We start from the raw sequence: 12,651 nt of genomic DNA, 5'->3' as shown, positions 1-12,651 counted from the left end.
AAGAAATAACTTCAACAAAATGATATAAAATTATGATTGGACTAAATGTAAATAGATAATATGTGGTTCAGTGTAGACAGGGTCTTATTTATGAAACTCAGAAAAATATTTAGTTGACTTGATAAAATACATGATTATTTGATTTTTCAATTATTTAAGATTTTTTTTAACTTAATATTACCTTTTGGTGGTCTATAGTTTTTATTCTTTGTCTTTTAAGTGTAGTTAATAGAAATTAAACAAGCTTCTTAACTTTTGTTTACATACAACATATTTTCTTAGGTTAATAAATACTCTTCAGTTTAGGAAGAACTAGAAATTATAAAATATCCTTGGGGGGAAAAAAACCTAAATCAAGCCTCCAGATATCAGTGTATAGGAAATCCAATGACAGAGGAACATGTCAGGTGACACCAGGTACATAAAATCTCCAAGTTCCAGCATGTAGAGAACTTTACAGGACAAACACCAGTTTATTGGATATATACATTGAAAGAAGGAAAAAAAAGATGAAAAAGACATATACAAGACATATCATTCAAATGCAGTGTCTAGGCCTTGTTTGGATGCAGTTCAAATAAACTCCAGAAAAAAACAATAGAGATAATTGGGGAAACTTGAACACTGGATATCTGATGATTTTAAGTAATTATTATGATGAAGATATACAGATGGCCAACAGGCATATGAAAAGATGCTCAACTCACTAACTATTAGAGAAATTAAAACCACAATGAGGTACCACCTCATACCAGTCAAAATAGTTGTCATCAAAAAGTCTACAAACAATAATAAATGCTGGAGAGGGTGTGGAGAAAAGGAAACCCTCGTACACTGTTGGTGAAAATATAAATTGGTGCAGCCACTATGGAAAACAGTATGAAGTTTCCTTAAACTAAAAATAGAGCTGCCATATGATCCAGCAACCCCACTCCTGGGTATATATCCAGAAAAAGCAAAAACTAATTTGAGGAGATTTGTGCACCCTGGTGTTCACAGCAGCACTATTTACAATAGCCAAGACATGGAAACAACCCAGGTGCCCATCAACAGACAGTTGGCTTAAGAAGATGTGTGTGTGTGTGTGTGTAATATTACTCAGCCATTAAAAAGAATGAAATATTGCCATTTTCAGCAACATGGATGGACCTAGAGAGTATTATACTTAGTGAAGTCAGTCAGACAGAGAAAGCCAAATATTATGTGAAATCACCTACATGTGGAATCTAAAAAAATACAAATGTATATACACAAAACAGAAACAGGCTCACAGAAAGTTACCGTTACCAAAGCTTGCAAGGGGGACAGATAGGGGTATGGGATTAACAGATACACACTACTATACATAAAACAGATAAGCAACAAAGACTTACTGTATAGCACAGGGAATTATATTCAATATCTTGTAATAAGCTCTAGTGGAAAATAATCTGAAATATATATATATATAAAACTGAATCATTTTGCTGTACAATTGAAACTAAATATTGTAAACTATACCTCAATTTTTTAAAAAAAACAATGTGTTTTAAAAACATAATAGAGGGCTTCCCTGGTGGCGCAGTGGTTGAGAGTCCGCCTGCCGATGCAGGGGACACGGGTTTGTGCCCTGGTCCAGGAAGATCCCACATGCCGCGGAGCGGCTGGGCCCATGAGCCATGGCTGCTGAGCCTGCGCGTCCGGAACCTGTGCTCTGCAACGGGAGAAGCCACAACAGTGAGAGGCCCACACACCACAAAAAAAAAAAAAAAAAAAGCAAGCATAATAGAAGTAAATGTAGGGTGAAATCTTTATGCATCTGTGTGAGGAATAATTTCATTCCACACAGACATGCATGCCTGTGTAGGCACACATACACTAAGGATAAAAATTATGAATGGGAATGAATTTGGCTATGTTAAATGTTTAAAACTATTTTCAAAGAAAGAGACATTATAAAGTCAAAGCAAACAACAGAGTGAGGAAATATTTGCAGCATATATAACTGACAAAACCTTACTGTCCAGAATATTTAAAGACTACAAATCAATTTTTTTTAAATAGAAGAAAAATGAGAAAGTGTACAGAAATTTTGTAAAGGAGGAAATTCAATAAATATGGAAAATGTTCGACTTCACTAGTCATCAAGAAAGTACAAATTATAGCAATAGTCATACACCCCATCCATCAAATTTTTTTTTAAGTTTAGCTGACAGTAGCAAGTACATGAATAAATTAATTATCCAGTCACAGAGTGGAATAACCATAGAGGACTTAAAACTAGATCTGTCTTTACCAGCATGGGTAAATCTCAAGGATATAATGAAAAAAGCAGGTTGCAGAATAGTATAGAGTATGATGAAATTATAGAAAGTTTATTTATAAGTGCTGAAACATTACAGTGTACTGCTTAGGGATACATATGCATGTAGCCAAAGTGTAAAACATCAGTGGATTGCATACGTGCTCTTTCCTGGTGTCAGGGAGGAAAGGAAATGGGATCAAGAAAGAACTTTCAACAGTCTGCCAGAATGGCAGAAAAGTTAATTATCTTTAAATGTAGCAGAGGTATACGTGAGTGTTTGTTAGATTATTCTCTTTTCATTATGTTTGAAATTTCATTAAAATAAGTTTTAAAAATGAAATAAATAAGGCCTTTCTTTGGTTTTGAATGCCTTGTATGTGACTTTAAAAAGGTGGTAAGCAATGATAAAATATTGTGATAAACTAATTAATTTGAATTCCTGTAGTTTTTCTACTTTTAATCTCAACTTTTAAATATCCTATAGATAATTAAGCAGAGTTTAAAGATTTAAAACTATTGCATCAAATTCAGCTGGAATAGAAGTCAGGATTCACTACTAAATAATTGGTTAACTTGACCAAGTCAGTTAGCCTCTCAGTACCTCAGTTTCCTCATCTATAAAGTTGACTTAGTAATTTTAGCTTCTGAATAGAATTGTTGTGAGGAACAGATGAGAAACTCCACGTGTCACTGCTAAAAAGGTGCTCAGCACATAATAAGGACTTGTCAAATGTTAGATAAAATTATTGTTTTGTTCATCTAATGGGTTATTTGTGCTCATTTATGAAAGTTTGATAAATGTTTCCATTGTTTTTTCTAAAATTATTTTTGAATCCTAGTCAAAGATTCCAATTTGCTAATGAGTGCTTTTCAACTTCGAGGATACAAAGTTCAGCTACAGCAAATCCACAGATAGGGATCTCTTTATAACTTTTTAAAAAAATAAAAACTTTAGAGAAGTGCTTCCTGGATTAGTGTTCATACTAATTCTGAGGAGGAAATTATAGTATTTTTTACCATAAAAGCTGAATTGAGCAAAGAATAAAAAGTGACCTCATTTTTAGGGCATGATTCGTAATTCTTTAACCTAAAATATGGTTCTATACACATGAATTATTAATTTATTTCCTTATTCTTGCTATTATTATTTCCTTGATTTTTCTTCTACTTCTAAACAAATTGGAGTGTTTATTATGGTATTAAAAAAAAAAACACTCAAGCTAGAGATTAGTCTGCTCTTTACATCCTCATACACCTTGGTTCAGGAGAGCAGAAGAGGACCAAGCTAATAATTACCCATACTCACTTCTCAGTGTTTCAGTGCCTGTGGATTTTATGGCTAATGGAGTAACTATAAATAAGGATCAGATACTCAGGAGTACAACAATAAATCTATTTCCTTTGCTAAATCTGGCCAGGCTAAAATTTTTCAGTCACCAGCAGTTTAGCAATGAGTTTTTAAAATCTTGTTGTTGTTACTTAAATAAAGGCAAGCTGGTTATGAATTTGAAACAATTGGGTAAAGTGTATAAAATCTTTGTTTAATTTGTATTCTCATTCCTAACAGTATAACATTCAGGCTTATCCAACAACAGTGGTATTCAACCAGTCCAACATTCATGAATATGAAGGACATCACTCTGCTGAACAGATCTTGGAGTTCGTAGAGGTATTTTAAGTTATAGCCTGTGGCTATAAATCCTTCCATGTATGTTTACACTTTGTATGAATATTTGATAATGTTTAATAATAGGATTTGTTCTTTTTATGCCAAAACATTTTCTGACAACATTAATTTGTTAAATTTTCTACTCTTTTAAATATTATAGACTTATTTTCAGAGTTTATAGCAAGTATATGTTTTGTTTGTTACCTAGTATAGTGCTTTGTACTTATGGACACATTTATTAACACATGAAATTGTAACTTTTACATAAAGCCTTGTCACCCCCTTTCCCTGTTTTCTCAGGTAGAATTACCACAGATTATTTCTTTTCAGTCTCATATAGATGAGATAGCAGTGAGCCCCATTCTTGTATAATTCCAAGAAATATGTGGCTAAGGACAGTCTTACCCCAACCACCAATGGAGGGCTTCTTCAAGCCCAGGCAGCTTATGCCGAGCCTGCTGTGTTATTAGCCCAGAACTGCTCTACATCTACAACATCTCCTTTTTTCTCACTAATGGTCTTAATTGACTAAAATAGTTACAGGGAAACTCCTAAGAAAGAAATGAACAATTCTAGCTTATTATCCGTGCAGTGACCATTCTACTTTCTGTCCTGCTCATCTCTCCCTCCTCCTCCAAAGTAATAGTGTTTTGTTTTGTGTTGTTTTTAATTGTTTCCCCAGGGAAGCGAACATCTTCATTAGTATTACCCAATCATGATAGACTGAAGCTCTGTTAAAACAGTATTTGGAGCAAGTGATCTGAGGTTGTGCAGTATCTCGTCGGAATGTCAGAAAAATAGAATAGTAGGCTTTCCATAAATAATTAAAGGGTCATTTCCAAACCAATTATTGGTTCCAAAAAGAACTATATGGCCTGTGTAGACACCTGGGCAGCTCTTGGAACTCTTGCCTCATCTACCTCTATCCTTAATTAAAGTTGCCTCTTTTCTCTACCTAAGATGATTTTAGTGATGTATAAAATAAGAAAATATACCTTGATTTAATAAGACTGATTGGCAAAATCCAAACTTAAAAAATAAATTATGGATCATTTCTTTTTAAAATAATTCACTATAGATTCTCTTCATATATTCTAGTGTATCTTTTGATTATTCAGAAACAGGAACCTTTCTAAATGACATATACCAACAATTTGCCAAGAATATATGAACTACTCCTTTTTATATCTGTTACAATGAACACTGTATTCTCTTTAGGATCTTATGAATCCTTCAGTGATCTCCTTGACACCCACCACTTTCAATGAACTAGTTAAACAAAGAAAACATGACGAAGTCTGGATGGTTGATTTCTATTCTCCATGGTGTCATCCGTGTCAAGTCTTAATGCCAGAATGGAAAAGAATGGCCCGGGTGTAGTAAAATAGTTTATTGTAAATCTTAACATTTACTAAGAATGTTTATTTAACAATTATTTTGAAACTGAGTGAACCCGCCTCTAGATTATCACTTAATAAAAGTTCTGATCACTTTTTATATACCAATTAGATTTCAACTCTGCTTCTGTCTGGTATATGAATAGTATAGAATAATTACCCTTTTTTCTATGTCACTTGGTGTATATTTGACCAAATTTCTGCCAGCATCAACATAAAGATCTCCTTTATTTCCTATTAACATTTTTTCTACGTCTTCATTTTTAGAGCTTGAGAATACAGTTTCTTCACAATATTGTGAGACTTTAAAGTAAGAAAAAAATGGCCTTGATCAATGAAACATTTTTAAATTTCCTACAGAGCGGTATAAATCATGAAGGATCAGGAACAAATTATTTAAATACCAGAATGGAAAATGAAATTACTATTTTGTATTTATTTCTAAGATAAATAATAAACCTAAGAGTTAAAATTATTTAGTATCTTAAATTCATAATAATATAATTTTCTGCTCTTTTCGATAAAATTTTTAAATTTGGGCGTGACTCAGTATGCTGTGACTCATGGCTGCATTTGAAAAAGTAACTCTTTGAAATACCATTGCAAAGAACTTCATCAGTTCTTGGTTTCTAACACTTTGAATTTTATAACCACACAATTTTCCCCATGTCATAGATGAACAAAATCAATTATTTAATCTGCAATAATTGTAATAAGTTCTTGACTACAAAATTAGATTTCCAGTGCATTACTATAAATGTTCTGTTATGTTTTAAGCCCTTACCCATTTTTTTTTTGGTGAAAATCACTGATAAATAATATAGTAATCATTTCACAGTGACTATTTCTCTATTGTAAACATATATAAAATAGTTATAGTAATTTTATTCTAATTACTTTGATCTTTTTTTCTTTTATAGACATTAACTGGACTGATCAATGTGGGCAGTATAAACTGCCAACAATATCATTCTTTTTGTTCCCAAGAAAATGTTCGGAGATACCCTGAGATAAGATTTTTTCCCCCAAAATCAAATAAAGCTTATCAATATCAGTAAGTGTTCTCTAAAATTTGAAGATGTTTATATAATCATTTATTTATACAGTTAAAATTTAAAAGTTATCCTAACTAAATAAAAGTTAAACCACCAGTATTTTTGGGAGCCCACCATGTTTAAGATAGTGTGCTAATGAGAAATTTACAAGATGAAAAGTGAATTGAATAGTCCCACTGATCATGAAGGTGACAATCTTGTAAAGAAAATGAGGAGAGGAAGAACACTTATTAAGCCCCTATTTGGTTTCAGGTATTCTACCAGAGGGTTTTTGCTCACATTATTTCCACTAGTCCTCATGGGTCTTAAAAAGTGGGTAGGAATTTGATAGACAGTAATAACTGGAATAAAGGTTCAGAAAGTAAAGCCCTGGAGATTTTGAGTTTTGCCATTACCACAGATCTATAGGAGATGTCCAGCAGGCGGCTAAACATTCAGGTCTGTCTAGAGTACAAAAAGACATCGAGACTAGAGAAAAGTATATTTGGAAAGCCATGTAAGCAGTATTTGCAGCTAGGTATATCTGAGAAAAGAGATGCTAGATGAAGTCAGTCAACTAAACTTATCTTTTAAATTGCTACAAAGAGATTGTTTTCTGAACATGTCCAGTAATAGAAAATAACTGTCTACAACTTATGTATTTTTTCTTCTTTCAGTAGTTACAATGGTTGGAATAGGGATGCTTATTCCCTAAGAATCTGGGGTCTAGGGTGAGTAATTAAAATATGTATCACTGTATAAATTATATTCAATGCTATTTACCTTCCTCTCATGTCTGTAGCTAAATTTACTGAGTTGTTTAAGGTTCGAGCATTTTAAAGTACTTAGTAAAGAATTATAATTTACCAAGATAAGGTTGTGCTTTATTACATTATTACACTGTCATTCTTTGAAGTCATTTAACTTAGAAAGATTTGCAATATTCTATTTTAGATGTTTGCTTTTGTTTTGTATAATGAAAAGTAATTTTCATCCCTTGTCACAGATTTTTACCTCAAGCATCTATAGATCTAACGCCTCAGACTTTCAATGAAAAAGTTTTACAAGGGAAAAACCATTGGGTGGTTGATTTCTATGCTCCTTGGTGTGGACCTTGCCAAAACTTTGCTCCAGAGTTTGAGCTCTTGGCTAGGGTAAGTACGTCATGTCTAGCTGCTTAAATAAGTTGTGGTCACTGGCATGTTTTAATAAGTAGATAAGACATAGTAAATATAATTTTATTTCTTAAAAGTTTCCTTGAATTTAAAAAACTCTGTTCCATTTCTGTGATTATAATCTTTGCAGTAGATTTCTTCCTTCCTTATTAAAGCTTTTAGCTAACATCCTTATCTTGGTTGACATTGTCTTCTTAACCAAAATAGCCAGAAACCTCACTTCTGCTTGTTGCTTATTTTCTTCCCATCACCATTACTCTGCTGCCATCCAGGCAGTCACTAGATCCTATCAGTTCTATCTCCTAAATGCCCTTCAAATCTGTCATCTCCTATCATCTCCTCCGCTAGCCTTTTGTTCAAGCCTTCATCATCTCTCATCTAGACTCAATCATATGTGCCTCTTAACAAGTCTCATATTACCAGTCTACCTTCTTCAGTTCCACCCTGATGATCTTTCTGAAATATCGCCTGCTCTGGCTTCCTGTTAACCACATTACTTGACCTGCATCCTTGACTACAAATCTCTGATGTGACTCTTCTGACCTCTTCAGCTTTATCTCTCTCCCTGACCTCACACCTTACACTCCAGGCACTACAAAGTACTCCGGGTTCTCTGAACAAGTACCCTTATGTACATGCTCTTTCCTCTCTAAAATGCCTTTTCCTTACCTTGGTCATCTAGATTTTTTTTCTCCCTATCGTACAAAACCCAGCTCCAATGGCATTATGTATTCTCTAACCTTCCCACTTAAGCAGTGTCACCTGGATATCAGGTACTCCATCAGTGTGCTTATACAATGCGTGTTAACTATATATTAAGATATCTTTCTCCTCTATAAAACTATGAGCTTTGTGAGGGCAAGATACGTGTCTTATCTATCTGTATATCCCCTCTGTCTTAACTCAGTAAACGCTTATAAAATTAAACTAAATGCAGTCTGTTTTGGTGTTTCTGTCATAACAGTCCAGTTAGTGGCCTCATCCAGACTGATAGCTTCCTCACCTCTATACTCAAGGAACTTTGCCTTTGGCTATGAAATATTCATTAGAATGAGAAAGTCAGTACCAGTTCCACCAGTCTAAAACAAAACCTGAACATCCCAAGCCAGGGGAATTTTTTAGCAAAAGGATTTCAAAAGCCCTATGGAGCCGTAAAACATTGTTTTAGTTATTGACTGGTCTTTGAAGTAAGAGGTTATTCATTTTTTTCTACTTATATCTTCTTTTCCTCTTATGCTTCCCTTTTCTCCAATAAGTCTAACAAAAATGTTTTATTCCCTTATCCCTTAAAAACTTAATTATATATTTTGTAATGCAGCAACATCTTGCATATAGCAGAAAATTATTAAAAAGGTCATTCAGCAAATCCTAAGCACCAAGTAGCATTATGCCAAATATTAGGGCTAAAAAAATGGAAAGACAAAAATTCCATGTCTTTAACAAGATTTTAGTCTAGTGGGGATATAAAATGCAAATTAATATATATAAATCAAGAGGATCATTACTATAGTGAAATTAGAGTGAAACAAAAGTATGGGAAGAAGAAGGTCAGAGTCATGCCAGGAGGACAGAAAAGTTAGTATTTGAGATGAGAATTACAACATAACTAGGAGTGTGGCACTTTGAAAGGGTTGGCTAGAGAGTACTCTAAACAGAGAAGACAGAATTTGCAAAGATACAGGGACACAAGACAGTGGAGCATGTTAAGGCTTCTCCACTGTTGGTCCAGGATTACCACAAGATAAAGACAGAAGGGGAGTGGCAAAAACTGAGGCTCTTAAATAGGCAAGAAGGAGATGGCTTGGTCTGCTTGCCTACACTACTCACATTGTACACTCTTCCTCACTGTTCTCATACTGTTCAGAATGTATTCTATATAAGCATTGGAAGAGAACTGTTGGATATGTCAGGATCCATTTTATATTCTAGAAGGATCACATTGAATGGACTGAACATGAGCCATCAAGATCAGAGAAAGATCAGAGCACCAAAAACAATATGGTGTCCTTCTGTAACCTAAAGTACAAGTCAACTGGATTTTTCTGACCTTCCCTATGAGAGTGTGTGTGTGTGTGTGTGCACGCGCACGCACGCGCATACATGCTTCTGCATGCATTTTTGCTGGTGCCGTAGCACAAGTTAGTCTACCTGTTGAGTACCCCAGCCTTGGGGACAAAATTAGAGGTAGCAAAGATATTTTAATTGTCCTGAAGTGAGAGGTGATAACCTGAAACAGGATTATGGCTGTGGTGATAGAAAGAATGGAACAAGTGTGAGAGAGATATAAGAATGACTAGAATTTAGTATTTGTCTGTGATAAGTACAGTAGGAAAAGGAGTCTAGGATGGCCCTAGTTTCTGGCCTGAACTGAGTGACTAGTTGGACAGAAGGAGTAGTGGGTTAATGTGAAAGGATTCATTTTAGAAATGTTATGTTTAAGGTGCTTATTTAAGTGAAACAGGCCAGTACATAGTTGACTGAAATCAAGGGGGAATAATAGGGTTCAGCAGCATATAGGTATATAAAATCTCCCTGGGAGATTTTTCACAGTGAAAAAAATTGTTGATGAGAGATGGATCTGTGATTGGACTTTTTAATTTGAGGGGCGGGTGTAGGAGGAGGTCCCCATGCTAGAAATGAGGAAGAATAGCCAGAGGAGTAGAGTAGCCAAGAGAATAGTGATAAGCCAGGAAAGAAAACAGGAAAGAAAGGTGTGGTCAGTAGTGACAGATACCCATTAAGACGACTGAAAATTGTCCATTCAGTTTGGCCAAATAGAAGTCATTGGTGAACTTCTCGTGGTTTCAGTGAAGGGAGCAGTAAGAACAGAAGCTAGCTAAAATGTGTTGATAATAAGTAGATGATGAGGAAGTGGTCAAAGAATAAACTGCTCAAAAAGAGAAAGAAAGAAGCAGGTGGTAACTAGAGGAACCAGTGCAATTAAGGAAGGAATTCTTTTTGGTCATATGTGTATATACTGCAGAGTGAGAAAGAGCTCCGAGAGAGAGGGACCAGAGAATGTAGACATAGTCAGCCTTCCACAGGAGGAAGAGTGCTGCCTCAGCAGATGAGACCAGAGATCTGAGGGAGGTGGAGGACAGAATCTGAGATGTTTGTGGTGTGACAGACACATTGTGGGTAACAGGAGGGAGGCGAAGAAGTAGTTCAGGATAAAGCTTCTCAATTTTCTTGATAAGGCAAAGGAGAGTTTATTTGCTGTTGGCGGGGCTGTGCTAGGTAAATAAGAGTTCAGAGCTAGTAAAAATTTGGAAGCAATCTTGTTTGAATGGAAATGATTAAAACTACTTTTTTTTTAAGTAACAAATCCTTAGATTTATATATATTTAAAATTTTTAGTATCATATTGCTTTGTGGTTGCCAGAATAGTATATGCCAAAGAGAATAGCAAAGCATATTTTTCTCTTTTTAGATGATTAAAGGAAAAGTGAAAGCTGGAAAAGTAGACTGTCAAGCTTATGCTCAAACCTGCCAGAAAGCTGGTATCAGAGCCTATCCAACTGTTAAATTTTATCCCTATGAAAGGGCAAAGGTATGTACATGCCTTCTTCTGTGTGCCTTTCCTTTAGCAGGTAACGCTTTTTTCTAGTTTCTTTCCCTTTGTCATTTTTAATTTCACTGCATGTCACTGAAACAAGCTTCTTTTCACATACACACCAAGTGATTTTAAAAGATTTTTCTGCCTCACAGTTGATATGATCTCCATTGCCTTAAAATTTTTATACTCCTGAACGGGGAACTACTAAATAGACACACCAAAATACTAATAGTAGTTTTCTGTGGGTGGTATAATTCAAGGTAATTATTTTCTGTGAAGTTTTGTATTTCCTACTTTTATAGAATTAACATATATTATCTTTATAATTAGTTTTTCTAGGAAAGAAAGAGAAAATTAAGAGAATACTGTCATAATACTTGCAAAATAGCCTTAGTACCTGAGCATTTATCTTGAGGAATACTTATTAATGGTTTAGACTATAAAATAAAAGTTAGGGTTCCATGGTTCATTCATAATTTCTTTTTTGGGCCACTGACAATATGCTTTTTTTTTTTTTAACAAGAAAATTTGGCATTTACCAGTGGGTCTCTATGGTCATTGATACAAAAGCGTATATCTTTCAGCCAGTATAATTGCTAGGACTCATGACCTTTGCTGTCTTCCCAAGTAAAATAAGACATTTTTGACAATAGAACTGTGATAAAAATAAATATCTGCCATGCATTCATGTTTTCTTGTAAAACATTGAAATGAATAATTTCAAATGTTGTAATGGATACTTTTTGAGAATATCAGATTAAGAGCTTGTGTTATTTACTTGTGATTATAATACATTTTGAAATAGAGCTAAAGAAATAAGATGATGAATTTCAGAAATGTAGATTTGTCAGACATCTAGATTTTTCAGTGAAGGATTTTGGTTTATGAGGAAGCTACCTCTGTCTTAAGAACAGTCTGGGGTAAGCAGAACTCAGTGATAGTAAAGGAGCTTTATACCAGAGCCTGAATCTTAATTCCTTTGGAATCACTAGCTTCCCAATTCTCAGAACACTTGAGAATTAGGTGACATATATAGGCGTCTTATTCAGGTAGAATGATGTTAGGGAAGTATCAGTATAATGAGCAGTCACAGAATTAACCAGGCCATACAGGGAGCTGTTTGAAAACATGATGTTACCGTGTGTCCAGAGGATAAGATTAGAACCCAAAATATCCCTGTCCAAACAGAAAGGCAGGGGTAGAATCCAGAAGTCCAGCAGAGAAGGCCAAAGCAGAATGGTGATTGAAGTGAGAAATTCAAACCAGGTGAGCAGCTATACACAGAAACAAAATCCTAGCATACAGTTTGGAGTTCCCACCAGGAAGAAGGAAACAGGTGGCTCCAGATCCAAAATAAGTGGGCCTGGATGTATTGACCTGTCTTCTCCCCTGCTTTTTAGCCACCTTCCTGCTGTGGGCAGATGAGAACCAGGAAATATACATTGCTTTGCACTGTTGCAGTTGGTCAAGGTTTTGTCTATGCCAGTGACTTTAGATTAGAATGTTTTGAGTCCTCTGGGGACATCTTAAACAATT

At 34.8% G+C, this 12,651-nt stretch overlaps 1 protein-coding gene across 4 annotated transcripts in view; it reads left to right on the top strand.

The window, feature by feature from the left end:
- Positions 1-12,651, top strand: part of DNAJC10 (DnaJ heat shock protein family (Hsp40) member C10) — a 60,408-nt gene that overhangs the window by 44,806 nt on the left and 2,951 nt on the right. For 3 of the 4 annotated variants that reach the window (XM_019931566.3, XM_073807511.1, XM_019931565.2), the window contains exons 17-22: positions 3,852-3,953; positions 5,172-5,327; positions 6,271-6,404; positions 7,062-7,115; positions 7,391-7,538; positions 10,990-11,109. In XM_019931566.3, coding sequence (XP_019787125.1) covers positions 3,852-3,953; positions 5,172-5,327; positions 6,271-6,404; positions 7,062-7,115; positions 7,391-7,538; positions 10,990-11,109 — 714 coding nt within the window. The remainder of the gene's footprint in view (positions 1-3,851; positions 3,954-5,171; positions 5,328-6,270; positions 6,405-7,061; positions 7,116-7,390; positions 7,539-10,989; positions 11,110-12,651) is intronic. The other variant, XM_019931567.3, reaches the window with a different exon arrangement.

This window comes from Tursiops truncatus, chromosome 7, assembly GCF_011762595.2.
Source record: "Tursiops truncatus isolate mTurTru1 chromosome 7, mTurTru1.mat.Y, whole genome shotgun sequence".
NCBI lineage: Eukaryota > Metazoa > Chordata > Mammalia > Artiodactyla > Delphinidae > Tursiops > Tursiops truncatus.
Note: the sequence above shows the minus strand (reverse complement) of the source record. Positions and strands in the feature narration are given on the sequence as shown.